The sequence below is a fragment of the Equus asinus genome, chromosome 5 (genome assembly GCF_041296235.1).
Source record: "Equus asinus isolate D_3611 breed Donkey chromosome 5, EquAss-T2T_v2, whole genome shotgun sequence".
Classification (NCBI taxonomy): domain Eukaryota; kingdom Metazoa; phylum Chordata; class Mammalia; order Perissodactyla; family Equidae; genus Equus; species Equus asinus.
The window spans coordinates 82908865-82936765 of NC_091794.1; the positions used below are offsets into that span (position 1 = coordinate 82908865).

The 27901-nt window shown below is 52.4% G+C and overlaps 1 protein-coding gene across 1 annotated transcript; it reads left to right on the forward strand.

Moving 5' to 3' along the window:
• Positions 1-10621: 10621 nt before the first annotated feature.
• Positions 10622-25902, forward strand: COL9A2 (collagen type IX alpha 2 chain). The gene is made up of 32 exons (XM_044770448.2): positions 10622-10809; positions 12073-12147; positions 13372-13407; positions 13490-13552; positions 14583-14636; positions 14766-14801; positions 14895-14918; positions 15236-15289; positions 15622-15675; positions 15782-15829; positions 16046-16102; positions 16242-16295; positions 16629-16682; positions 17082-17135; positions 17234-17287; positions 17407-17460; positions 18589-18642; positions 19069-19122; positions 19357-19410; positions 20391-20435; positions 20843-20896; positions 21506-21559; positions 21854-21907; positions 21993-22064; positions 22306-22341; positions 22487-22531; positions 22622-22654; positions 22837-22983; positions 23268-23322; positions 23631-23819; positions 24590-24667; positions 25112-25902. The coding sequence occupies exons 1-32, from the start codon at positions 10738-10740 to the stop codon at positions 25309-25311; spliced, it is 2067 nt and encodes a 688-aa protein (XP_044626383.1). The 5' UTR covers positions 10622-10737; the 3' UTR covers positions 25312-25902.
• The last annotated feature ends 1999 nt before the right edge of the window (positions 25903-27901 follow it).

A 27901-nucleotide genomic window follows, 5' to 3' on the forward strand; every position in this document is an offset into this window, starting at 1 on the left:
TGGATGAACAGATAAAATGTGATATAGGTAGATAGATAGATAGATAGACAGATACACACACACAATGGAATATTATTCAGCTGTAAAAAAGAATGGAATCTTGCTGTTTGTGACAACATGGGTGGACCTTGAGGACATTATGCTAAGTGAAATATGTTAGACAGAGAAAGACAAATACTATATGATCTCACTTATATGTGGAATCTAAAAACAAACAGTAAAATGAACTCATAGATACAGAGAACAGGTTGGTGGTAGCCAGAGGTGGGGGGGGGTGGGGTGGGCAAATGAGTGAAGGTGGTCAAAAGGTACAATATATATATTTGTACCTTTTGATATATATATTGATATGTATATTTGATATATATATTGATATATGTATATCAAATCCTGGCTGTGATGTTATAGTATAATTTTACCAGATGTTAGCATTGGGAAAAATTGGGAAAAGAATACACAGACTCTGTTTATATTATTTCTAACAACTACATGTGAATCTACAATTATCCCAAAATTAAAAGTTTAATAAAAATAAAGAGGCTCAATGAGCTATGGGACGATAACAAGTGATCTAGCACATGTAATTGGAGTCTAAGAAAGAGAAGAGAGCGAGGGATGGATAGAAAACATTTTTTAAAAAATTTATATATGTATTTGTAAATTGACATTCATAATAGTTCACATCATTGTGAAATTTCAGTTGTACATTATTTCTTGTCTGTCACCACGTAAGTGTTCCCCTTCGCCCCCTGTGCCCACCCTCCACCCCCTTTCCCCTGGTAACCACTGAGCTATTTAGAAAACATTTTTGAAAAAACAATGGCCAAATATTTTCCAAATTTGATGAAACTATAAAATCATAGATCTCAAAAGTCCAGGAAACCACCACAGGATGAACACAAAGAAAACTGCACCAACGCACATCATATGTATGATACAGACATCACATAGCATAATCAATCTGCTAAAGGTCAATGATAGACAAAAGCTTAAAAGCAGCCAAAGGAAAAAGATGCATAACATACAGAACAAAGGTAAGAATGACTGCCTGATTGCCATCTGAAACTGTGCATTCCAGAAGACAACAGTGCTGAGAGAACTGCTGGGGGTGGAGGGAATCTATACCCAGCAAAACTATCCTTCGAAACTTAAAGTGAAATGAAGACTTTTCAGACAACCAAAACCTGAGAAAATTCAACAGACTTGTTCTGTGAGAAATATAAAAGACAGTTCAAGGGTCAGCCAGGTGGTGTAGTGGTTAAGTTCATGTGCTCTGCTTTGGCGGCCCAGGGTTCTCAGGTTTGGATCCTGAGCATGGACCTACACAGTGCTCATCAAGCCACACTGTGGTGGCATCCCACAGACGAAAGAGAGGCAGATTGGCACAGATGTTAGCTCAGGGCCAATCTTCCTCAAGCAAAAAGTGCACCCGTGGCCGAGTGGTTAAGTTCGAGCACTCCACTTCAGTGGCCCAGGGTTTCGCCAGTTCGAATCCTGGGCGTGGACATGGCACCGCTCATCAAGCCATGCTGAGGTGGTGTCCCACATGGCACAACTAGAAGGGCCCACAACTAAAAATACACAACTATGTACCGGGGGGCTTTGGGAGAAAAAGTAAAAAGTAAAATATTAAAAAAAAAAAAAGAGGAAGATTGGCAACAGATGTTAGCTCAGAGCCAATCTTTCCCATACACACACACAAAAAAGTTCATCAGGCAATAAATTTAAATCTACACAAGGGGCCGGCCCGGTGGCGCAGCCATTAAGTGTGCATGTTCTGCTTTGTGGCCCAGGGTTCGCCGGTGTGGATCCCGGGTGCAGACACAGCACCACTTGGCAAGCCATGCTGTGGCAGGCATCCCACATATAAAGTAGAGGAAGATGGGCATGGATGTTAGCTCAGGGCCAGTCGTCCTCAGCAAAAAAAGGGGGATTGGCAGCAGTTAGCTCAGGGCTAATCTTCCTCAAAAAAAAAAATCTACACAAAAATAGAATGCTTCTTTGAAAGACACAAATTACCAAAACTTACTCAAGAAGAAATAGAAAATATGGATCCTTATATCTATGTTTAAAATTGAATTTATAAGCAAACTTAACTGCTGCGCCACTGGGCCGGCCCCTGAATTTATAACTTAAAATATTCCCACAAGGAAAACCTCAAGCCTAGATGGACTTACTGGTAAATTCTATCAAAGATTTAAGGAATAAATAATGCCAATCCTACACAAACTCTCAGAAAATAAAGGAGGAGTAAACACTTCCCAACTCATTTTAAGAGGCTATTCTTACCCTGATACTATGGCATACAAAAACGCTAACAAAAAAAGAAAACTACAGACCAATATCATAAACATAAACATAGACACAAAAATCTGCAACAAAAAATTAGGAAGATATCCAGAATATATAAAAAGATTTCAAGTGATACATAAAAAAAAATTAAACCACAACCAAGTGAGGTTTATTCCAGAGATGTAAGGCTGATTCACTACTTAAAAAAATCAATCAGTGTAATCCACCATGTTAACAGGCTAACAAAGAAATCCATGTGATCATATTGGCTGATTCAAAAACAAATTTGACAAAATTTAATATCTGTTCATGATTTAAAAGAAAAAACTTGGGCCAGCCTCAGTAGCCTAGTGGTTAAGTTCAGTGTGCTCCACTTTAGCAGCCTGGGTTTGGTTCCCAGGTGCGGACCCACACCGCTCTGTTAGCAGCCATGCTGTGCTGGCGGCCCACATACTAAAAAATAGAGGACGACTGGCACAGATGTTAGCTCAGGGCAAATCTTCCGCAAGAAAAAAAACTCTTAGCAAACTAGGAATAAAAGGGACTTTCCTCAACTTGATTAAGGATACTTATTTTTAAAAAACCCAAACCTACGCCTAATATCATATTTATACAGGTGAAAAACTTAATGTTTCCTCCCTAAAATTTGGACCAAGGCAAAGATGTCCACTCTCACCACTTTTATTCAACATAGAGCTGGGAGTTCTAGTCAGTGCAATAAGGCAAGAAAAGAAAAGAAAAGGTATACATATTAGATAGGAAGAACTAAAAGTGTGTCTACTTACAAATAACATGAAAAGCTAAAGGAATCTACCAAAAAGCTCCTAGAAGTAATAAGTGAGTACATCAAATTAAAAAAACACAAGATCAAATACAAAAATCAATTTTATTATTGTATATTAGCAATGAACATGTGGAAACTAAAATTTAAAATACCGATACTATTACTCAAAAAATGATATATTTAGGAATAAAACTAGAAAAATATGTATAGGACTTGTATGCCGAAAACTACAAAATGAAAACTACAAAAAAAAGAAATCAAAGAAGATCTAAATAAATGGAGAGATGTACCATGTCCATGGATTGGAAGACCCAACCTAATAAAGATGTCAGTTCCCTCAAAATTGATCTATAGGTTGAATGCAATTCCTATCAAAAATTACAAGATTTTTTTATATATATAGACAAGTTTATTCTAAAATTTATATGGAAAGGCAAAGAAACTAGAACATCTAAAACAATTTGGAAAAGAAGAATAAAGTTAGAGAGATCACTCTTCTTGATATTAAGATTTAATTACTATATCTTAATTCCTATAGTAACTAAGACAATGTGGTATTTGCAGAGGAATGAACACACTTAGAGCAACAGAATAAAATGAGAATCCAGAAATGGGCTGACACAGGTACAGCCAACTCGTTTTTCCCAAAAAGGTAGAAAAGCCATTCAGTGAAGGAAGGATAATTAGATATCCATAGGAAAAAAAAAAAAAGAAGAACCTCGACCTAAACCTCACACTTTATACAAAACTTAGCTCAAAATGCAAAGCATAAAACTATAAAACTCTTAAGAGAAAATAGAAACTCTTCTGGACCTAAGGCTCAGCAAATTCTTGGATACAACACTAAAAGCACAATACATAAGAGAAAAAAAATCAACAAATTGTATTTCATCAAAATTAAAATCTTTTTCTCTGCCTAAGGGCCTATTTTAAGAGGATGAAAAGTCAAGCTACAGACTGGGAGAAAATATTGCAAAGTATACATCTGACACTGGACTCATATCTAGAATATGCAATAGACCCTCGAACTCAACAGCAAAGAACCAAACAAGCCAATTAGAAAAAGGTAAAAGACATGAACAGACATTTTAACAAAGGGGATACACAGATGGAAAATAAGCCCTTGTGAAGATGTTCATTATTAGCTATTAGGGAAATGCAAATCTAAAGCCACAAGACGAGATATTATCACACATCTGAAATAACAAAACAGCTGAAATAAAAATAGTGACAACCTCAAATGCTGGCAAGGCTGTGGAGAAACTGGATTTCTCATACATTATTGATGGTACATATATAAAGTGGTACATCCACTCTGGAAAACATTTTGGCAGTTAAAAAGAACTTAACATACACTTGCCGTACAACTGAATAATTGCGCTTCTGGGTATTTATTTCAGAGAAATTAAAACTTACGTCCACACAAAAACATGTACATGAATGTTCGTAACAGTTTTATTCTTAACAGCTGAAAATTGGAAGCAGCTCAGATATTCTTCAGAGGATGAATGGTTAAACAAACTGTGGTACATCCATACCATGGACTGGAATACTACTGAGCAGTAAAAAGGGAAGAAGCTATTGACACACTCAACAACTTAGACGGATCTCAAGGAAATTATGCTGAGTGGAAACAGCCAATCTCAAAAGGATACATACTAGATGATTCCATTTATATAACAGTCTCAAAATGGACAAAATCACAGAGATGGAAACAGACTGGTGGTTACCAAGGTTTAAGGGGGCAGGAAGAGAAAAGGGTGTCACTATAAATAGGTAGCATGAGGGATCTTTTTGGTGATGGACTAGTTCCGTATCTTGTTTGTGGTGATGGTTACAGGAATCTGTACCTGTGATAAAATTGCTTAGAACTATATGCACGTGCACCACACACACATATGAGTGCGGGTAAAACTGGTGAAATCTGAATAAGGCCTATGGATTGTACCATTGATTTCCAGGTTTTGTTATTGCCCTGTGATTACATAAGATGTTATCATTGAGATTAATTGGATAAAGGGTACACGGGACCTTTCTGTACTATTTTTTTTAATAAGATTTTATTTTTTTCCTTTTTCTTCCCAAAGCCCCCCGGTACATAGTTGTATATTCTTAGTTGTGGGTCCTTCCAGTTGTGGCATGTGGGACGCTGCCTCAGCGTGGTTTGATGAGCAGTGCCATGTCCGCGCCCAGGATTCGAACCAACGAAACACTGGGCCGCCTGCAGCGGAGCGTGCAAACTTAACCACTCGGCCACGGGGCCAGCCCCTCTGTACTATTTTTTAAATTTTCTGTGAATGTATGATTATTTTAAAAGTAAAAAAAGTTCTAATCTTTAAAAAAACATATCTCACAATTTTGTGGATCAGAAATCCAGGCAAAGCTTAGCTGAGCTATCCTTCTGCTCCATGTGGCGTTTCCTCAGCCCCTCGGTGGTATTTAGCTGGTGATCAGGCCGGTCTGGAAGGTTCAAAAAGGCTTCAGTCAAGGGGCTGGCCCCGTGGCCGAGTGGTTAAGTTCGCGCGCTCCGCTGCAGGCGGCCCAGTGTTTCGTTGGTTCGAATCCCAGGCGTGGACATGGCACTGCTCGTCAGACCACGCTGGGGCAGCGTCCCACATGCCACAACTAGAAGGACCCACAACGAAGAATACACAACTATGAACCGGGGGGCGTTGGGGAGAAAAAGGAAAAAATAAAATCTTAAAAAAAAAAAAAAAAGGCTTCAGTCATGCACCTGGTGCCTTGGTGGACAGCTGGAAGCCTGGGCTCCTCTCTCTCCATGTGGTGTCCCTAGCAGAGCGGCAAGACTTCTTACATGGTGGCTCAGGGATCCGAGGGTTGTTTGATTTTAATATTTCAGAGATGAGGCACTTCTGGATGAGACCGAAGTCTCAGGTCTTCTCCCCTTGAGAAGATGAGTGAAGTGGAAGTGAGGAGACGGTCACTAGAAATTAGGTGGAAATGAGTTCTCAAGGAACTCAGAATCCAGGCTGTTGAATGGGTCATTTAAGAAGGCGGTGAAGTGTCCCAAATGATGGCAGCACTCCGAGAGGATGGGAAGATAGGACTCAGGTGCCGGAGTCATTAGCGAGCGAGGGAAAGTGGCCCAGGAAAGAGAGGAGGGGAGACAGAACCGGTGGGCACGTGGCTGAGGGAGTAGGGGTTTCTACATGCTCATGTCTGGAAAAATGCTTCAAGAAACAATGTGGACACTGGTCCCACCCCTGATCCCTGACGGACGTGGCGCCTCCATCTGAGACGGCTGCAGGAAAGCGGGCTGTAGGGGAGGATCATGTGGCGGTCCAGGCTTGGAGGCGGAGGATGTGTTCTGAGAAACTGCGAACAGGCAGAAAGTTTGCCGATCAGTGAACCACTGTTCCAGAGCACTGGAAAGGCTGGGAGGGGAGACTGGCTGAGAACTCAGATGCTGGGGGAGGAGCCGGGAAACTCAGAGCAGCGGGGAGGTTAAGTGTTTTTAAAAAACAACGGAGGAAACCAGGATGTGAGCCTGGTGGGTTTGGCCAGAGATAAGAGGATTTAGTCCATCGCTCCAAACTAAGCCCTGAGACCCTGCTTCCTGGCCAGGGAAGGTCCTGAGGGAAGTCTCAGCCCACGGATCCAATGTGTGTTGGGGTTGATTCAGCGATAGGTCATTTGCTCACTCAAAAATCTGTGGACATCTGCAGCTTGGGAGCACAGAGGATGAATTAGACTCAGTTTCTGCTCAAACATAAAATATCTCTACAACTAAAACTTAAAATTGTATTGAAAGAAAGAAAAGAAATCCTGAGTTAATTTGGATGAAAAGGAAATAGAAGGGACAAATTCTCTCCCTCCTATTCTTTCACTCTAGTCCACAAGGATGCTTCCAGGCTCTGTGCATTCTTCCAGAAGATGAGACTGGCAGGGCTCCCTTCTGATCCAAGACATGGCTTCTTGGGCCCCCATTTTCAGGCTTGTTCTTACAGAGAAAATTACTATGGTAGGCGGAAAGACAAGAGTAGACATTTGGGTTTCTTTCTTTCTTCTTTTTTTTTTTTTTTATCTTTGAGATGATCTTAAACTTTCTTCTTTAATAGTGTGGTGAATTACATTAACAGATTTTCTAATTTTAGACCATCCTTACTTTCTTGGTATAAAACCAACTTGGTCATGACGTATCTTTTAATAGGTTGCTACATTCAATCTCCTAATATTTTAAATAGGATTTTTCCATCTGTGTTCATAAGACAGATTGGCTTGTAATATTCCTCTCTCTTATTGCCCACCACTGGTTTGGATATCAAAGCTATATTAGCCCCATAAATGAGTTTGAGAGTGTTCTTTATTTTTTCTTCTCTATAAAGCTTGTAGAAGTTTCAAATTAGAAAATCCTTGAACTGTTTGATAAAGCTTGCCTTATTGATTTGTAAGAGCTCTTTGTATGCTATCCATATTAATTCCTTGTCTGGTGATGTGTAGTGTGAATATTTCCTTTCTGTCTTTTAATTTTATCTCCATGTTTTTATTATACAGGCATTTGAAAACTGTTATGAAGTCAAATTTAAACATCTCTTCATGGTTTCGTGTATTGCTCAGGAAAGTTTTCCTTACCACAAAACTACAAAAAATTTCCCTTTAGGTTTTCATAGTTTGTTATTTTTATATTTAAGTCCTTAATTCATTTGTCCAGGAATATATTTTTATATGGTGATGTAGAAATCTAACTTGAATTTTTTCTGAATATATATCCAACTGCCTCAATATTCATTGACTAAGCTACCCTTTCCTCACTGATCTTCAATTTAGCCTTTATCATAAACTAAATATATAGACCTTTATCACAGATTAAATATATGTAATAAATGTGTGTGTGTGTTTCTTGTCTCTCTCGCTCTCTCTCCTTTTATCTCTTCCTAGGCAGATAATTTTGAATTAAAGCAAGTTTGAATAAATTGCTTTATATTATGTTTTGATCTCTGATAGAGAAGGACCTTTTTCATTTATTTTTTTCAAATTTTCTTGGCTATTTTCATGCCATGTCTCTTCTAGAATCTCTGTAGAATCAGTTTGTCAAGTTTCATAAAGACTGTGCTCTGACTTTGATTGGAATTGCATGGAGTTTACAGATTAATTTGACATCTTTGCCACAGTGGAGTCTTACTATCCAGGAAGGTGGATCTGTGACTCTTCATTTATTCAGGGTCTCCCTGCTCTTTAAAAGGTATATGAAATTGGCTGGAACCTCTAGCCCATTTCTTGTGGGTCTAAAGCCTTCCCTTGTGGGTCAGCTCCAGCTTCCACTGAATTGGTTCAGTTTATAAGCCCAAGTGTGGTAGGCTGAGATCTCTTTTCCAGAGATGTCTGCACCAATGTATGTCCCACCCCCATGCTCTTCTTGAAATGTGATATTGAAACTTGTCCATCAAAAGGTGGGGTCTGTTCCCTCCCTTTGAAGCTGGGCAGACCTTTGTCATTGCCTGGACCAAAAAAATGTGGTGACATTGATGCTGTGTGACTTCTGAGGCTAGGTCCTAAAAGGCAATTCTGCTTCAGTCTGGTGTTCTCCCTACCTCTGAGCGGCTACGTAGAAAGTTCAGTTACCTTGAAGTCGCCATGCTGGAGAGACCCCATGGAAAGCACACAAAGACAGAAAGGAGAGAGCTGCCCAAGAAATTCCAGCTGGTCCAGCCCCCGCTATTGGAGGCTTCCTACTACAGACACCAGACACGCGAGTGAGGAAGCCTTCTAGATGACACTACCCCAGGCACCATCTGCCTGCAACCTCCTAACAGACTTCGAGCGAGAACCAACCAGCAGAGCCATTCCTGCATTCGTGATCCAAGAAATTGTTTTAAGCCGCTAAGTTTTTAGGTGATTTGCTATGCTGCAACAGACAATTAAGCCACTAATGTGTGCTGTCCAAGCGTGACGCTCATCTCCTGTCTATAATTTCCACACAAAAAAAGAAAACTTATTCACACCAGCCCTTTGTGTGTTTGCCTCACAAAGAGAGGAAGAAATGAACAACATAAGACCAACAACTTTGGACGTCCCATTCCTTAGAAGTCGTGTACACCTATCATAGCACTCCCCCGGGGCAATGCCCACCATCCCTCTCACCTCCTCCTCCTCTCATCTTGCTTCCTGCAAACTCCAAATTCCTCCTCACTCAGTCCAGCAGAGCAATTAAGTTCTCTCGAGCCCTTTCTCCTAAACTCAGCTCCAGGAGCCCCTTTCAAAGCCCAGGGCCCTTTGGTAACATGCCCAACACAGGTGGACTTTGTAGGTTCCAGAGCATACTCGTTGACTATTTTAGCTGATCTGCTCATGGCGGTCTTCCCCACATTGGGTGCAGGCCTGGGAAAGAGAGGGTCCTCAGTAAATCATAATGAAAGCTAAAATGTATCAAGCACCTACTATGTGCTGGTGCTAGGTAACACACTTCACACACGTCATCTCATTCAATCTTCACAAAAGCCTTCTAAAATAGGGGTTATTATTATTCCCTTTGACGGATAAGAATACTGAGACTTCATATAGTTTTAGGTGCCTGTGGTCATACTTAGTGACAGAGTCAGGTTCCAAAGCACTTACCAATCTTGCTTAAGCGAAGGAAAGAAAAGGTAAGGGGCTCTGGAGAGGCGGTGCTGCACAGACAGGCTTCATAAACTCTGCTGCCTGAGGCGGTGGTTTCCATGAACACGGAGGAGACCTCTCGGAGCGAGTGAGGAGGCCCAGCCCAGAGACACTAGCGCCTAAGGGAGCTGCAGAGGAGAAAAGGCCACAGAAGAAGCAGGCTGCTGGACACGGAAGCCCGGGCAGGGAAGACCTCGAGGCTAGAACAGCCAAGGGCAGGTCCAGGTGCCAACAGCCTTCTGTCTGAAGAACTGAAGAGGGGCTGGGCCTCACTGGTGACTCCCAGGAGACTGATCTCCCAGCTGGAGCAGAAACAAGGAGGTGAGAAGGAGGTGTGGAAGTTTAGAGGTGGGATGAGGACAACTCTGCTGAAGAATTAGCAGTGACGCTAGAGGAAAGAGGCGGACGCGGGTATTCAAGGGATGGAGCATCCAGGAACGGCTTTGGCAGGCTTTAACATGGAAGAGGCCTGCTTGCTTGTACGTGGAGAAGGACGAGGAGGGTGGGGGCTGGGCAGAGCCTGCTACAAGGTCCGCAGACCCTAAGGCCGGCTCGGCCTGGGCCCTGGAGGAGAGAGGACTGGTCCACACCGGGACTCGCAGGCAGAAGTGGTTTAGGACGTGGGGCAAGTGATGAGGCGAGGGCTGCGGGTCAGATGGAAGGCGCTGGGTCCTGGAGGTCAGGCTGGAGGGGCCCTCGACGGCCCTTTGCCTCCTCACAGAAAAACGGGACCATGATCTCGGTCCTGCACCCCGGCCGCTCCTCGCATTACCTTGCCGGGGCCTCCGAGAAGCCCGGGACGAGGATGGAGGGTGGGCGCTGGCAGTTGGACGGAGCGGGGCGGAGCTGGGCGGAGGGCGCCGGCCTCCCTCCCTGGGCCTCTCAGGTGACAGACCCCGCGGGCCCCCGCCCCGCCCCCCGCATATTCAGGAGGCCGGGCCCGCCCCGTCCGTCCGAGAGCAGCCAGCGCCGCCGGCCCGGAGCCTCGGCCGTCGGTGCGTGCGTGGACCCGGGCACCGTCCTCCTCGAGCCCGCCGCCCGCCATGGCCGCTGCGGCCGCCCCCCGCAGCCTCCTTGTCCTCCTCCAGGTGCTCGGGCTCGCCCTGGCGCAGATCGTAAGTCCCGCGGCCACTCCTGCGCCGGGGGCCGGGATGTGGGGCCTGGGGTCCGGGGTTCAGGATCCAGGAGACTGGGGAAGGGCTCTGCCTGTCCCCCACCCTCTACTGACACTCTCTAGCCCGAGGGGCTGCTTCGGAGAGTCGTGCGGCGCAAGTCCCCTCGGGAGGTGCACCTATGGGACGCACCCCAGCCGGTGAAAGGAGGTGGATGAGCCAGGCAGCCAGAGGGACCCCGTCCGGAGATGCTCGGCCCTGCCTGGGACAGGCAGCGTGGGGCAGGAGCTGGCGCCGGGTCCTGGCAGCCCGGAGAGCCCAGGTGGCGGGGGAGACAATGCTGCCCATTCACGGGGCTCCGGAGCCTCCGCCCCCGCCGCCTCCCAGGGGGCGCCGGCTCCAGCCAGACGCCGCTCTCGCCCGGCGGCTGCCTCTCGGCGGGGCCCGGGGGCCTGCGTCTCACTTCCGAGGGCCGCCGCGGGGCTGGGGGCCTAACGGGACGCGAGGGCGGTGGAGCAGGGCCCGGGCACCGTCTAGTGCCCAGTGCTGTTCGCAGCTGCCTGCAGGGCGCCAGCCGGGGGAGGGTGCGGGCACCTGGAGCGTGCGGGACCCCTGCCTGGTTCGGGGCTGGCACCCATAAGAGGGCCACCCAGGGGTGGATGGAGGAGTGGTGCTGGGAGAGGGGTGTTCTGAGTGGTAGGCGAGAGCATGTTTCCCCTCCCTACGCCCCCTTCTCGCGCCTCCCCCACTTTGCCTTCGGGTTTTCTCCGCACCAGGGGGAGAGGAAGGGGTACCTACTCACCATCTGTACCCGTTGTTCATCTAAAAATAATATGAGCAACCATTCATTGAGGGCCAACCGTCTGCTAGGCACCACCTTGCCTACCATCTGTTATTGACTGGAGCCATCTCCATCTCTTCCCCACCATGGCAGCGCAAGGACAACAGGGTACAGTGGAAGGAGTGAGGCAGACCTGGGACGGAATCCTGGCTCCACCACTTACTCTCTGTGATCATGGACCCCTTAATCTTTCTGAGCCTGTTTCCTCAACTGCAAACTGGGGGTCGTAATAGTATCCGCCTCACAGTTCTGAGCATTCCATAGGATCATATATGCAATAGTACACGATATCTGCTACATAGTAGGTACTCGACAAACGGGAGTTCCCGGCTCCCTGCGGGGCTCCCTTTCCCAGTGGAGCTGCACCCCTGCGATGCCCAGCTCCCTGCACTGTCTGAGGGCTGCACCCCTGTGTGTGTTTTCAGAGAGGTCCGCCAGGAGAGCAGGGGCCCCCGGGTCCCCCGGGGCCGCCAGGAGTGCCTGGATCCGACGGCATCGACGTGAGTCTAACCTGAGACCGGAGAGGGAGGGAGGCTGCGGACAAAGGGGAACTTTGTGATCCTTGGGAATGGGGGCAGGGGCGAGGTTGGTGCCTGGAGATGCAGTGTCCCTTGTTGCCAGTAGGCGGCGCCGGCTTGCGCTACAAGGAGCCTGTTTGTTCTGCAAAAACCTCAAACCAGCCCAGAGAGATGCAGATCCCGTTATAGCTGCCCGCGGACAAGGAGCTGCTGTTCCATCTGCCGGCCACAGCTCATAGCGATTTCTTATCCCCCTCCCCTCCTCTCCCTTCTTTTTCGGGTGGGAGACGCCTGAACCTCTCGCCCTGCCCCCTGGCACGTCTAGATGCTTCTTCAAGGTAGCTTGGGAGCCTTGGCCAGACCGCTGACCAGCTGGGGCCAGACTCTTGTCTCTTCCCTTTGCATTTTTCTCCCCGATTTAGAACCACTTGGGCTTGTTCCCTGCTCTCCTAGCATGGTGAGGGTTAAATACCTCATTCCATAGGCTCCCCCAGGAGGTCAGCTCCATGTTTACCCATCTGGACAGACTTCTATTCAACTTGGTGCCCCCACCCTCCAACACAGGGCCCTGGGACCCCGCCAGCATTCTGGCTGCTGCAGGCTCTGAAATGCCTGGAGGCCTCTCTGGGGCTGAATGTGACTCTACAGGCCCTGCCTGTCCTCCACCAAGGGTCCTTTGTCACCGAAGGAAGAGGTCGTGCTCGCCTTGGGAACAGTTGGAATCTGTCCCCTTCAAAGGCCCCTGTGGTCTTTGTCCCCCACTCCAGTCTTTTGTGTTCCTCACCCCAATTCGGAAGAGGGCTGCTGCCCACTTCACTCACCTCCCCTTCAGGTTTTTCTAAAAGCCCCAGCTTTCTTCCCACACTTGCCCCAGTCCAAGAGGCAGCGGCTCTCCCGGGTACCCTGGAGCCCACAGCCCCATTTACAGGTCTCATCACAGGCACCTTCCCAGCATCGGCATGTCTAAAACCCACCTGCATGTTGATATCACCCTCTCCATCCTGGCTGGCATTGGTTTCAATTCACCTCAGTTTTTTTGAGGGAAAAGGAGCTATTTTACCAAAAAGTACAAGGCTGAGGGGACCCAGGACAGAAGAGAAGAGAGTGAGGAGAGGAGCATGTGGGACCAGCCAGCCAGGGCCTGCGTGAGCCCACTGTGGGTAGCATGAGCCATAATGTGCTGTCTCACTGACTTGTATCTTGCAGGGTGACAAGGGGCCCCCTGGGAAAGCTGGCCCTCCGGTGAGTGCCTTTTCCTCTTTGACCTTTGACCCTTCCAGTTCTCCCCTCCTCTGGCTAATATCTGCCCATCTCTGTTTCCAAGGGACCTAAGGGAGAGCCTGGCCAAGCAGGGCCCGATGGACCAGACGGCAAGCCGGGGACTGATGTGAGTACCTGAGTGGTGGGTGGAGCGGGTTAGGGCCCCACCCACTGACTCCCAGAGCCCAGTTCTGGCATCTTCTCTGCTCTTCTGCTCAGAGTGGGGCCGCAGGATAGAGACTCTACAGCCGTGAGCCCCCCTCACCTTCATATGACTTGTGGCCTCCTGGAAGCCCACCCCCACCCCAGGAGCCGCGGATCATGGGCAGATGGGGGTGCAGAGAGGGGTTCTGTTTGTCTGTGGCAACCAGGATTCAGTCTCCAAGCATCAGACTGAATACTCTAGGCGGACCCGTCATGCTCCCCTCCTCCCTTCCCCACCCCACCCCCTCATGGCCTCAGGCGCAACTCAGGAGGGGAACATTGTTTGGCTGATACCGCAGAGTTCCCAGGGGCCCTAAGGTCACAGGCTGCTGGACACAGCCAGGGGCACTGGGACAGTCATCTGGTTGGGGATACACTTGGGTCGGTCACTGAAAGACGGGAAGAACAAGAGGCCCCCATGAGTTGCCTTTGCCCTGCTGGCTCACGTGGTGCCCACCAGGGCTGTGGCCAGCCACCAGGGCCCCTCTAACTCATCCACACCCTGCAAAGATCACAAAGCCCATGGCCTTCCACAGGGGTTCTCACATCCACCCACAGAGAGAAGCATGACTATTAACCCATTTTGCAGATGAGAAAAGTAAGGCTCAGAAAAAGTTGCCAGGGGCAGACGTCAAGAAAGTGGCCAATCCAAACCTGTGTGTAGGTCTTCTAGACTCCTGAACTGAGAGGCCGGAGGCCTGGGCTGACAAATCTTTGGGCCTTTGTTTCTCATGTTTCAAAAGAGGATAACTGTTCTGCCTGCCTGCCTCCCGGGGTTACTGTGGGAATGGGGGGCAGGGAGGGATGGAGTGAAGTGTCAAGGCCCCCAGGCCTTCATGGAGTGTGGTGAAAGGCAGCCTGGACCCTCCCAGGAGAGACCTCTGGACCTGCCATACCCCATGGGTCAGGGAGCAGGCTTGCCCCTCACTGATAGTCCTCTCTTTCTTCCCCAGGGTCTAACTGGAGCCAAGGGGGAGCCTGGCCCCATGGGGATCCCTGGAGTCAAGGTAAGTGGCCTGCTGGGGACTGGCCAGCATGGGCAATCTAGGGCCAGAGTTTGGGAGGGGCTGCAGGAGAGAGGATCCTGTGGGATCCAGGAGACCCCAGCCTCTGAGCCTCTCCCATTGGTCTTGCAGGGCCAGCCCGGGCTCCCAGGTCCCCCCGGTCTGCCGGTAAGTGGACTCCATAAGGGCTTCGAGGGACCTTTGGTGGCTAAGGGGGACTTGCAGAAGGAGTCATTAACCTAATCTTTCCTTCTGTTCCAGGGCCCTGGCTTTGCTGGACCCCCTGTAAGTCCTCAGGGATGGGGCAGGGTCCCTGGGACACCCAGGGAAGGAGGATGCAGAAGGGCTTCCAGGGGACTGGTCATCATGGGGAGGGGCCAGCATGTTGTGTTGGTGTCGGGAACGGGTAGACTTGCCGGAGGACTCTGGGCCTATCCACTGGCTCTGGGATTCTCTGGTTCTTAAAGCACTAATCTGTCAGTCTCTCTGGGGTTGGTGGCAAAGTAATAGTTGGGAAGGGGACTCTGGGTGCCTGTTCCTACCTTTGTGTCTGGGGTGGTCTAACCTTCCAAGACATCCTGGCCTGACGTCTCTGTTCCTAGGGACCTCCTGGACCAGTTGGCCTCCCCGGTGAGATTGGAATCACAGGCCCCAAGGTGAGCCCCAGCCACCCCTCTGCTCAGTCTGTCTCCTGCCCTCTGCTCCCGAGCCGGCAAGTTGGGAGTCTCTCCAGGAGTTCCTGGGCCTGCTTCTGGCCACTAGGGAGCTCCCCCAGGTCTGGGGCAGAAGCCCCTCCTGCTGAGCCCACTCTCTGGTGGGTCTTTCAGGGAGGCCCAGGGCGGGGCCATTGGTCTCCCCAAGAGCTCAGGTCTCAGGAGGTGACCTGGAGGGCAGGGTGGACAGGGCCATTGCAGGAACTGCAGGAGGGGGAAGAGGTGACCTGGTCGGGGCTACACAGGGGTATAATTTGGGCCTCTCTTGCTTCCAGGGGGATCCTGGACCAGACGGACCATCAGGGCCCCCAGGGCCTCCTGGGAAACCGGTAAGTGTCCTCAGACCTCCCACACGTGGAAGGACAAGGGGCCTTGGCGCCAGCCTGGGGTGGGGAAGGTTTGGGTCAGGCTCCATCTCCACACGTCTCCTCTCAGGGCCGCCCCGGAACCATCGCGGGCCTGGAAGGCAGCGCCGATTTCCTGGTGAGAGGCCGGGCCTGGGGCGGGGCTAACGCGGGGAGGGGGCGGGTCCGCTGGAGAGGGGCGGGCAAGGAGGTAGTCTCCATCTAGGCGGTGGAGTCCGGGGAAGATGGGGAGAGGATGGGCAGAGAGGTTCCCCCGGCTTGGGTGGGAGGAGGGTTCAGGATTGGTTGGATGGGGAACCAGTGACAACAGAGGCCTGTGGGATTCTCTTTCCAGTGTCCAACCAACTGTCCAGCGGGAGCTAAAGGCCCCCCAGGGCTGCAGGGAGTGAAGGTGAGCTCCGGACCCGAGTCTTGGGGGGCGGGGAAGGTGGATAGGAGGGGACCTCACATTGAGGGCTTCGAGGGACCCTTGGTGGGTAAGGGGGACTTGCAGAAGGAGCCATGAACCTAATCTCTTTTCTTCGCTTCAGGGGCATCCTGGCAAACGCGGGGCTCTGGGCGATTCGGGCCGCCAGGGGAAGCCGGTGAGTTGCAGGCCATGGGAGGGGGTGTGTGGAGAGGGCCCTACAGAGGCCTCCCTTCTCCCTTCTCCCTTCCTCTTCTTCTTCCGTGGGTCTACGGGGACAGAGCCCTGAGCTGGGAGGCAGGAGGCCCATGTGCTAGGTTGACGTGTCCCTGGGCAAGACCATAGTCCCTGCTGGGCCTCCATTTCCCCCATCCATCGGCCACATGAGACTGTGTGGGTTCTAGGGGTCCTTCCTGTCTGCTTTTGCCGGGAAGGGGATGGTATCTTTGGTTGCCTGTGTATTTGTCTCTCCATCTGCCTGCCTGTCTGATTGTTCATTCCTGCCCCTTAGGGTCCCAAAGGAGATGTGGGTGCCTCTGGAGAGCAAGGCATCCCTGGACCGCCGGTAAGGAACCCTCCCCACGGGGCCCTGCTCTCCTCATCCTAGGAGACCGTAGTAGAGTCATTTCCCTGCTCTGGCCTCTAACTTGTAAAAAAGATGCCTGTGCCCGGGTGGTGTGTCTCTGGGTGGGGAGAGGGAGGCTGAGGCTGACTTAGAAATTGGGGGACAGGAACCAAGGCTGTCAGCTAGAAGACTCGGCTGAGGCCCAGGTTCTGCCACTGTCTCTTTGAGTGACTCTGGCAAGTCCCTCCCCATCTCTGAGCCTCAGCGTCTCATCTGTGAGATAAGAGACTGTGCTGCCTGCCCCAGAGGGGCATCGTGAAGATGGGGAGTGGGGGTCGGAGAGGGAATCATGCAGTGGGCCTTGTAATTGCCATTGCTGTAATTCTTCTGTCTCCATAGGGTCCCCAGGGCGTCAGGGGCTACCCGGGCATGGAGGGACCCAAAGGAGAGACAGTAAGTGATCTGGGAGTGTCCTGCCAAAGCTGTCATGACCAGCGCTCTGGCCTCTGGGGTCCAGCCGGGACTGACCCACAACCTCTGCCTCTTCCCAGGGTCCTCGTGGGTACAAAGGAATGCTGGGCTCCATTGGTGCCGCCGGGTCCCCGGTAAGTCTGCTCCTGCTCACCTTCCCACTCACACCGCCTCCAGGCAGGAGCTCCTGGGGCTGTGAAGGGGGTGTGGCTTCCCCCATGTAACCCGGATTCCTGTTTGTCCTTCTTGCCAGGGTGAGGAAGGTCCGCGGGGGCCACCAGGCCGCGCCGGGGAGAAGGGCGACGTGGTGAGTCCTCAGGCACCCCTCGTCCTGTGCGGGCCCCTGGGGAGTACTGGGCAGGACTCAGCTCCACCCAAGGCTGGTGTGTGCGTGCGTGCGTGCGTGCACGTGTGTATGTGAGCTTGTATGACTCTGTGCGTCTGTGCGTGGGGGTGACTGGTACAGGGGCGGAGCATCTGTGCCCAGACCCGGGTCAGCACCCGCAGCCCCGACTCCTCGAAGCCCAGCCTGTTGCTGATCAAATTCAGAGACTCCAGTCCCACGGTCACTGGGGCCTGACAATGAAATTCCAGCAAATCAGCCATGGGGCTAATGGGATTTGGTCCAGATCCCAGTTCTCATAACTCTTTTTTTTGTAATTAATAGACTATTTCTTTTCAGCAGTTTTGAGTTTACAGAAAAATTGAGCAGAAAGCAAGCTATTTTTAAGTTTTTTATTATGCAAGTTTTTAAACATACACAAAAGTAGAGAGAATGAAACAATAAGCCCCTGTATACCCATCTCCCCAAATTAACATGTAGCCATCACCACCTCATCCATGCTCTTTTGCCCATCCTTCCTTCACTTTGTTCTTGCTTTGCACTGATATTTTCAAGCAAATCCTTAACATCATGTCATTTCACCCCTAAATACTCTGTGTATCTCTTAAAAATAAGGGCTTTTTCTCACCTAATCACAGTACCATTATCACACCAACGAGATTATCCGTTATTCCTTAACATCATCAAATAAGCAGTCTGTGTTAAATTTTTCCCATTTCAAAAATGTCTTTTCACGCTTCTTGTTTAAATCAAGACCCAAACCAAGTCTACACCGTGCATTTGATTGCTGTGTTTCTTCACACACGTCTTGCTCAGGGCCTTGCTGGGGCCACAGTGGGTGCCGGCGTGCCCTCCGGCCCTACCGCTGCTCCTGCCCAACCTGGTCCTGCTTGGCGCTGACCTCTCCTCCCTCCCGCTGGGTCCAGGGTAACAACTGCACTCCCGGGCCCCTCTCCTCCAGCCCCTGCATGGGGTGGTCTGTGCCAGAGGGACTCTGGGACCCAGAGGTCCCTGTTCCCGGCTGCTCCCCTCTCCAAACAGCCAGACAGGGTTCCGCATCCTGGAGGTGAACTCATCTCTGTCTACTTGCAGGGCAGCCAAGGTGTTCGAGGACCTCAGGGAATAACAGGCCCGAAGGGAGCAACCGTAAGTGGCCCAGACCCCCGGGGACAGAGGGCAAGGTCCAGTCATCACTCCAAGCACCCAGAGGACGGAGAGCCTGTGATTCTAGACTGAACTCTGTTGCAGGAGGGCTGGCTCTGTCCCCTCAGGAAATGCCCTTTCTGCGCCTTAGTTTTTTCGCCTGTAAACAGGGTGATGATGTAGAAGTCATGGGAAGCCTCCAGCAATCTGGGACACTCACCACCCACACAAGGAAAGGACTGTGGTCCATCCCCCGAAATCCCCTTCCCACTTCCACTCCCCTCCCCTAGTTGGCTAGTGGTGTTCCCTGAGATGACCAGACCCACTTCCTGCCTGCACACTGCAGCTGTCACAGAGGGACATGGGTGGGTGGCCTGACCCCAGGCATCTCCCCATTGTGAGTCTCCTTATTCCTTTCCTCCTGAGCAGGGTCCCCCAGGCATTGACGGCAAGGACGGGACCCCAGGCACACCTGGTGTGAAGGTAGGAGTGGGGACTGCTGGTGGGATCGGGGCTGGGGTCAGAGCCCTTACCAGCTCAGGCCCTGAGTCCTGTCACACTGATCCTAGAGGCCTAGGAGCCTGGGATCCTCAGGTGTGTCATTGGTACATTCCTTCTTGCCTCTGGGCCTGAGTTTCCCTGCCGTCACTCCAGGGGAAGCCATGGACCGTCTGGGTGGAGCTCTCATTTGTGACTCTCGTTCTCTGTCTCTCCCAGGGCAGTGCGGGACAGGCAGGACGGCCGGGAAACCCAGGCCACCAGGGCCTCGCGGTGAGTATGGGCTGGAGCCATAGGGGCTGCCCCATGGTAAGTTGCTTCTCTGCAGAGGCCAGGCTCTGTTGCTTACCTCCCTATGGTGGCATGAGTGGCTGATGAGGTTGAAATCCACACACCCAGAGCTCCTGCTCTAGTCCTTGTCCCCCTGCAGCCCAGGCCTCATCACCACCTCTGTGGCCTCTGGCCTGGCTCAGGCCTCATCATTTGGACAGTCGCTCCAGCCTTCTCTTTGGCCTTTCCAGTCCTCCGTGGTGGCTAAGAAGAATCTGACCATTTCCCTCCTAAAGTACCTTCCATGGCCCCCGTTGCCTCCAGGACAAACTCATTCCGTCCAGTCATTCATAAAGTTACTGAGTACACGAGGTACACTGAGTGGGAGGGAGACAGTTATGAACAGGGCAGCCACAATGCTTGTCCTCACAGCTCATCTGAGCATTCAAGGACGACCATAATCTGTCCCCAGCTACGCCTCCTGCCTCATCAGCTGCTGCCCCTCCACATCCTCTCCCTTCTCAACACTGTCTTGGCTTTTCACCTCCACACCTCAGGCCTTTGCTGGTCCCTCTGCTTGGAATGCCCTTCCCGGTCTCTCTGGGCCTTCTCACCATTCAGGCCCAGCTCCATCCCACACTTTATGGGAGCCCTGTCCATGGGAGCCTGCCCCCCATGCCGAGGGTACGGAGGCCAAGGCCTGCTACCGTGCCCATGTGCAGACTGTGTTCCTGTATGCACTCACGTGTGCCTGTGAGCACATAAGTGTGCTCCTCTTGTCCCCGGGAAGCAGGCCCTAGTAGGCAGGCCCCTCTGTACCCTCTCCTCTCCCACGAGTCAAGTTGGTGATTCCATGGCTGGGCCTTCTGCTGTTCAGCTCCCACAGGCAGGGGAGGATCTGGACTGGGGATGTGAGGCAAAGCAGCAGGTACATGGGACTCCCCGAGGCTAGGGCAGAAACTGATGTCAGCTTCTTTCTCCAGGGGGTGCCAGGCCAGCCTGGGACAAAAGGAGGCCCTGGAGACAAGGTGAGGTGACCCCAAGCTGGGGGCAGAATTGGCTTTATCTGGGGAAGGGGAGCCTGGGGGCAGGGACTAGGGGCATGCCGTAGACTGCAAGGCCCTGGCCTCACCCCAGACTCAGCAACTCGGCCTGGACACAAGTCCTTTGGGCCTAATCACCTCCCTCCTGTCAGTCCCTGCCCCGCACCCCCCCACCCCCAATCCTGGCTCAGTGGAGACAGGATGGCCTGGCTCCAAATCCAGAGGAGGAACAAACACAGGAAAATCAGTGGAGTCCAGAGGACCTGACCAAGAGCACCCTTTCCCCTCCCCAACTCATAGGTTCTAGAGTCTGTCTAGGGTTTATTGGGCTCCTCCAAGGCCAAAGGCCTCACTGGGCTACCCAGACTGACCTTAGAACTGTTTTCCTGCAGGGTGAGCCAGGCCAGCAGGGCCTCCCTGGATTCTCTGGTCCCCCGGGGAAGGAGGTAAGTGTCTCCTCCTGACACAAGGGCCCCTGCTTTGGCCTCCCCAGGCCTGACAGCCCTGCATTCAGTGTATGGGGCCTGGGTGAGACTGTGGGGTAGGCCCCTCGCCTGAGGATGCCCAGGTGCCAGTCAGTACTCTGCCACACCCAGTGACCCAGGGAAGCTCCCTTCTCCCCTCTGGACCCGTTTCCCTATGTACAATGCAGTGAGGGGAGGACTGGTTCTGTCCTGGGGTGTGACCTCCCCAGATGGCCAAGCCGACTGGGGCTGAGAATCCAGCAGGGAGTCATTCATTCATTCATTCCATAAACATTCACCGAATATCTGCTAGCAACTGTGCTAGACACTGAGAAGATGGTCTCCTCCTCACATGGAGCTTACAGTTTAGCGGAAAAGAAAGGCATTAAATAAATTATCACATGACGACTAATTACAATTATGTTGGGTCCTAGGCAGGGAAAGTGTGAACCAGAGAAAAGAACAGGGGTGAGGGAAGCCTTCCTCGGTGAAGGAGATTAGCTGAGCCCCAGGGGTGGAGAGCAGTTGGCCAGGTATGGAAAGGAGGGATGCCCCAGGCCTACTGCTTATCTCAATCACTCTGTCCCCCAGGGAGAGCCAGGGCCTCGAGGAGAAATCGGTCCCCGGGGCATCGTGGGCCAGAAGGTAAGTGCCTGGCACAGTGGCCCCTCCCTGGGGGCCTTTGCAGCAGCTGGCACTGCTAGACCCAGGATCTGGGTCCTCTCAGTGGCTCCAGCATCTGCCCCGCCCTGCCCAGCCTGTGTGAGGCCTCCCCAGCCAGGGCCTCAGTTTGCTGCTCTGTGAAGTGGAGCAAAGGACCTCCACGCTGGTGACAGCAGGAACAGAGGGCACCCCGATCACACAGGGTCAGGGATCTGGCAGGGGGAGGCTGCCCCTGCTGATAGCCGGGTTTGACCGTCTTTTTCCATTCCATTTCAGGGCGACCAGGGTGAGAGGGGGCCAGTGGGGCAGCCAGGCCCTCAAGGACGTCAGGTAATGCAGGGCCGGTGAGATGGGCGGTGGGGCGCATGTCTGGGCACCTCACTTGATTTACTCCTCTCCTTTCTTTTCTCCTCAGGGCCCTAAGGGGGAACAGGGGCCCCCAGGAATTCCAGGGCCCCAGGGCTTGCCAGGCATCAAGGGAGACAAGGTACCAGAAGGGGCTGGAAAATACCTGGGAAAGAAGCGCTGAGACCCTGGGGGAGGGGTCGGTGGACCTGTGGGATGCTCGATCCCTTGCTCCAAATCCTCGCGGAAAAATTACTACCCTCGGGGGCGAGGCGGAGCTGCAGATCGGGGTGTGGCCGAGAGCCGGGGCTGGGAGGCGCTGTGGACCCAGCCCTCCCTGGAGAGGGGAACTCACCAAGGCCCCGATCTCCCGCTTTCTGCAGGGCTCCCCGGGGAAGACCGGGCCCCGCGGCGGAGCGGTGAGTACAGCGCAGCCCCCGCTCGGTCTTCGGGGCGCCCTGGCTGTCGCGGTGGGGGTGGGGAATGGGGATGGGGGTGGGGAGGGTGTCACACCTCTGCGCCGCAGCTCCGCCGCTGCTCTGACCCGTTGTTCTCCATTTGCAGGGCGACCCGGGGGTGGCCGGGCTCCCCGGAGAGAAGGGCGAGAAGGTGAGCGGGCTGCGCGGGGCGGCTGGGGCGCGGCGGGCGGGCGGGCGCCGGGGCCCCACCTCCTCGTGACCGCGCTTCCTTGCGCTGCAGGGCGAGTCTGGCGAGCCGGGGCCCAAGGGACAGGTGAGCACTGCCCCTGCGACACCGCCCTCCTCCTTCTCTCCCGCCGCCCCCGCCCCTCTTCCCTCGGTGCTCCCCGGGGACCGCTGCTCTCCAGGCCCACCCCCCACCTTCTTAGGACGCGCCCCCGCCTCTGATGCGTGCGTCCTCTCAACCCCGCTCTGCACCCACCTCGCCCCTGGCAGCAAGGAGTCCGCGGAGAACCCGGCTACCCGGGACCCAGCGGGGATGCGGGCGCCCCAGGGGTGCAGGGCTACCCCGGGCCCCCCGGCCCTCGAGGACTGGCTGGCGATCGCGGCGTGCCCGGACAGCCCGGGAGACAGGGCGTGGCGGTGAGTTGGCCCTCAGGGGAGGGGGAATCCCCTAGGTAGGAAATCTCTCTGGGGTGCGGCTCATCCCCCCAAGGCGGGGAGTTCCCAGAGGCCCTCTGGCTTCCCTGAGGCCGGGCCCAAGCTCCAGCTCGGAGAGGATGGGTGTGGGTGCTGCAGGAGGGATTGCAGTCAGCTGGTGAAAATACTTCCGGTGGTAAAATGGGCGCAGGAGGGGGTCACAGGGGCGGGAGCAGTCAGCCCTGGTAGCAGGGCACTTCTTCCTGAAAGGCCCCCTCCGCTTTCAGGGCCGAGATGCCAGTGACCAGCACATTGTGGACGTCGTGCTGAAGATGCTGCAAGGTGAGGGGAGGGGGCAGCAAACCCCCCTCATAGTCCATGTCAGGATATGGCCACCCTTCAGGAGCCTCTGCAAGTGGCCTTGCCTGAGAGCCTGGAGTCCTGGGTGCTCCTTCCAGCTCTGCCTCCAAGGAGTTGGGGACCTGTGATACATCCCTGCCCTCTCCAGACCTTTGACTTCCCAACATGGGAGCTTTCTGTCTGCACACCAAGGGGCCAGGGGCCATCAGGATGCTCTGCCTTCCCCAGTTTTCCTGAGCTGACACCCATCTCACGTACTTCTCTCTCTCTCCCTCCCTTCCTCCCTCCAGAGCAACTGGCAGAGGTGGCTGTGAGTGCCAAGCGGGAGGCCCTAGGTGCAACAGGCATGGTGGGTCCCCCAGGACCCCCTGGGCCTCCTGGGTACCCAGGCAAGCAGGGACCCCATGGGCACCCTGGCCCTCGGGGCATTCCTGGCATCGTGGGAGCCATGGGTCAGATCGGCAATACGGGGCCCAAGGGTAAGTGCTGTTCTGCGGTGGGGTGGGGGCGGAGGCTGGGGCTTTGGCCAAGGCCAGCCCCGTGGGTCTCAGCTGATTGCTCAGCCTCCTGTTTTCTTTCATCATTCACCTTCTCAGGATGAGGTACAGACACTTTCCCCCATTCGCTCAGCCATTTTTCAGAAGAACTCCTGGGCTTGCTCTCTCAGTAGTAAACTGATGAAAATGAATGTACTATTTTATAACTTGGGTTTTTTTGGGGGGTTTTGTTTTTTTTTTAAGTTTACTTAGTGGTACCCCATAAACATCCTCCTGTGTATCTAGAAGTGGGGAGGCAGATTAGCAAAGTAATAAAGCAGGTGGGAACAAGAGTACAAGACGAGTGTCAATCCAGACTTTGCCACTTTGCCCCTGTGGACCTTGGACAAGTTACCTGATAATCTCCCTGGGCCTTAGATTTATCATCTGTAAAAGCGGGATATTAATAGCAATAACCTCATAGCATTGTCATTGTGAGGATGACAGTTAGAGGTAATTCTCATAGAGTTGGCACACAGTGAATGCCAGCTATTGTTATTATTAGACACTTTCCTGTAGTGAACTTCACCAACTGTATAGTCTGGACCTGCCTTTATTTAACCAGTTCTGCAGTCTTTTCCAGCGTTCCCCTATTATAAACTAGCACAAAACAGGAATAAATGCTGTGTGTGAAATAGAAATTAAATAGCGACCAAAGTAGAAAACACATTTTCCGATTCTGCAAAACTAAAGGCTCCCTTCTTTCTCTGCAGGAAAACGTGGAGAGAAGGGCGACCAGGGAGACACAGGACGTGGGCATCCCGGGATGCCTGGGCCCCCAGGGATCCCAGGTAAGACCTTGGGCCTGCCAGCTGCAGCTCTGTCCCTCAGCTCTGGGATTAATGACCCCCAGACAACGGGGTCTCTTCCATGGAGGCCTCATGCTCAGTGACCTGTCCCACACGTCCAGCTTTTGCACCCCTTTGGAGCACCCAGGAGCCTCTGGGTGGAGTCTGGCCAGGAAGTGGACAGCTGGGATTCTGAGGACTTCCCGGGTAGCACCAAAATCTGCTTCATGGAGGGAAAGGAAGGGACGTTTGCTCCCAAGGCTCACTGATTGGAAGTTGGGAGTAATGGATAATTGCCCATGACTCTCCCAGAGCCTCTGTGTCTGGGGCAGCATCCCTTCGTCCTATGATGTCCTTGGCCTCATTTTCCCCACCTGAAAAATGGAACTTAAGAATTCCAGGGTCGAGACAGGAAGCCCTGATGTCTTGACCTTCTGCCTTTCACAGGACTTCCTGGCCGGCCTGGCCAGGCAATCAACGGCAAGGATGGAGATCGAGGGTCCCCAGGGGCCCCTGGAGAGGCAGGCCGACCTGGCCTACCAGGCCCTGTGGGGCTCCCAGGCTTCTGTGAGCCTGCGGCCTGCCTCGGAGCCTCAGCCTACGCCTCTGCACGCCTCACGGAGCCTGGATCCATCAAGGGGCCATGAGCATCAGGCCAGGACAGAGCTCAGCGGGCATCCTGGGGGGAAAGGACTAGGTCCCCTCTGGGTCGACAAGCACCGCATCCCTCAGCCCAGGAATCCAGCTTTCCCAGGACCTTCTGTCTGAGACCTAGGAGTCCTGAGGACAAGGAAAATCCGAAACATGGGGGAAGGGAAGGGAGGACATCAAAGTGAAAAAGTGAGTCAACAGACAGGGCAAGTGTCACTGGAGAGTCCAAGCTCCAAAGAGGATGTGGTGGCTTTCCTTCCTGGAGTACCACTCAGATGTTACCAAATGCCTCTTTAATCTGCGCCATCCTCTACTGGCCATCTTGTTCTTGGGGCAGGTGGACTGAGTCTCTGCCGGTTCCTGACCCCATTTTCACCCCCTGGACTTGCTGGGTGACTGCTGATGGGTGACTACCCTGAGGTGGCTATCCTTAAGCCAGCCCCGCTGCTTCCTCCCTGCCTCCCTCCCATCTGAGTATTTAAACACCCATCTCCCTTCTCTTTCTGGCATTACTGTCTCCCACCACCCTCCTCGATCCACCCAGGCCTTTCTGTAAATAAAAATCCCCAACTTGGGAGAAACCAGGATGTGAGTTGTTGGGCTTAATTTCTCATGGATTGGGAGTGGGAGGTTGTTGCTGGGCCTCCATTGCCTGGCAGGATGGTCAGGAGCTCCAGAAGGGGACGGCAGTGGGAGTGGGTGGGGTACCTTCCTCTGGGCACATCCTGAATTGTGAGTATAAGGATGGCATGACGTTTGAGGAACCTCTGTGAGAAGAACCCGGGGGGTCCTGTCAGGACGATGACCTGCTGTCTAACTCTGGGCAAACCCCTTCCTGGTCTTTGTATGGCCATGGCAGGGACTCAGCCACACACGTTATCTAGCCCAGTAGAGCACACCCAGTGTCTTGCCAGGGCCTGGCCCATAGGAGGCCCTCTGTGAGTTTCGGCACCTACTGTGTGCTGGTCTGGGCAGCAGTTGGTAGTTCAAGATTGGGAGACTTGGCTCTTGCCTTCCAGGGGTTCCCAGGCCCGTGAGAAAAACAGACAGGGACCTGGATGATGAGAGAAGAAGTGACATTCATTCACACCACTTGCACCAAGGGGACATCAGATCTGACCTGTACCCCTGGGGGCTTCCAGCCCCATAGCCTTGTAGGCCAGCAAGGCTGCTCCAAGCAGCAAGAGCAGCAGGGAAGACCCATGCAAAGATGGGAGCCTCTGAAATTCAGGGAGTGACCAATCCCTTTGCCTGATTATTGATTTGGGCTTTTGTTCCCCCAAATGATTCTGCTGGCCCAGCCCCTCCTGGAGGCACAGAACTCCAGCCTGAGGGCTGAGAATTTGCTGACACCTGAGCTCTCCTACACCTCACCCTAAACTTGGCTCTAAGTCCCCACCTAAGCTGGGCGCCTTTCTCCTCCTCCAGCCACAGGGGCAGAGAAAACTCCCTTCCCTGCCCCAACACACACACACATATCCCTGGTGACTTCTCAGCCACCTTACCCCAATCGATGGGCAGACAGGAAGAACAAAATGGGGCAGCCGTGAGGGCCCGCAGTGCTTTGGCGAATCCTGAATCACAGTATCCCGGCCCCCCGCAGGCCCTCCTGCTGTTGAGGCAGACAATCTAGGGCTCAGAAGAGGAGGGGAACAGGATGCAGGAGGCAGCTGAAGCGTCACCCACCACCCTGAGCAGGCTCTCAGGCATTTCATACCTGGTGGGGAGGGGGTTCCCCCTTCCCTAGGCCAAGTCACTTTACTTATTCTGGTGCCTGAAACCTTGGGCGTAGGGAGCCAGTCTACTCCTGGAGGTTTCCTCATGCACTGGCCCTGGGCTCTCTCCTTGTCCCTCTCTGCAACTTTCCACTGGAGGATTTCAGTTACTAAATCCTATGCAGAGTTACACTTCATTCCTTATCACTCGGGCATTTGAGGGGGCTGATCCCTAGGGACCAGTGACTGGTAGCCTTTCCAAGACTTCCTGGTGGATGAATTTCACTCAGGAAAAACCCATGTCCTTACTGTGATCTTAAGTCTCCCATAAGCTTCTCTGACCTCATGTCCATGCCTGGACCCTGGTACCTTCCACTCTGGCCATGCCAGCCCTCAGACATGCTGTGCCACACACACGTGCCCTCTGCTCGGAATGCTCTTCCCCAAAATATCACGGCCAGCGACCTCGCTTCAGGTCGTTACTCAAGTGACCTTCTCATCCCCACCCCAACATTCCAGATAGCCCTCTCGTGCTTTATTATTTCTCCTTAGCACTTACCACTATTCAACATACAACATATAACATACAACATATAAGCTCCATAAGGGCAGAAACTTTGGTCTCATTCGCTGCTCCATTCCCCAGCACATAAAACGGTGCCTGGTAAGGATCTCAGGTGCAACAGGGTGACTATAGTTGATAATACCGTCCTGTACTGAAATTTGCTAAGACAGTAGAGCTTAAATGTTTTCACCAAAAATATAAAAATAATATATATAAATATGAAAAAATCATTTGAGAAAAAAGTAAAAGAAAGTTTCAAAAACACAAAATAAAACCCAAAACAGTGCCTGGGACATATCAGGTACT

What these genes read in the sequence shown, in the direction of transcription:
- COL9A2 (XM_044770448.2), top strand. Translation starts at nt 10,738, where the DNA reads ATGGCCGCTGCGGCCGCCCCCCGCAGCCTCCTTGTCCTCCTCCAGGTG. An exon ending in CAGGCATCAAGGGAGACAAG is followed by an intron (nt 22,065 to 22,305) that starts GTACCAGAAGGG and finishes CGCTTTCTGCAG; the next exon opens with GGCTCCCCGGGGAAGACCGG. An exon ending in AGCCGGGGCCCAAGGGACAG is followed by an intron (nt 22,655 to 22,836) that starts GTGAGCACTGCC and finishes CGCCCCTGGCAG; the next exon opens with CAAGGAGTCCGCGGAGAACC.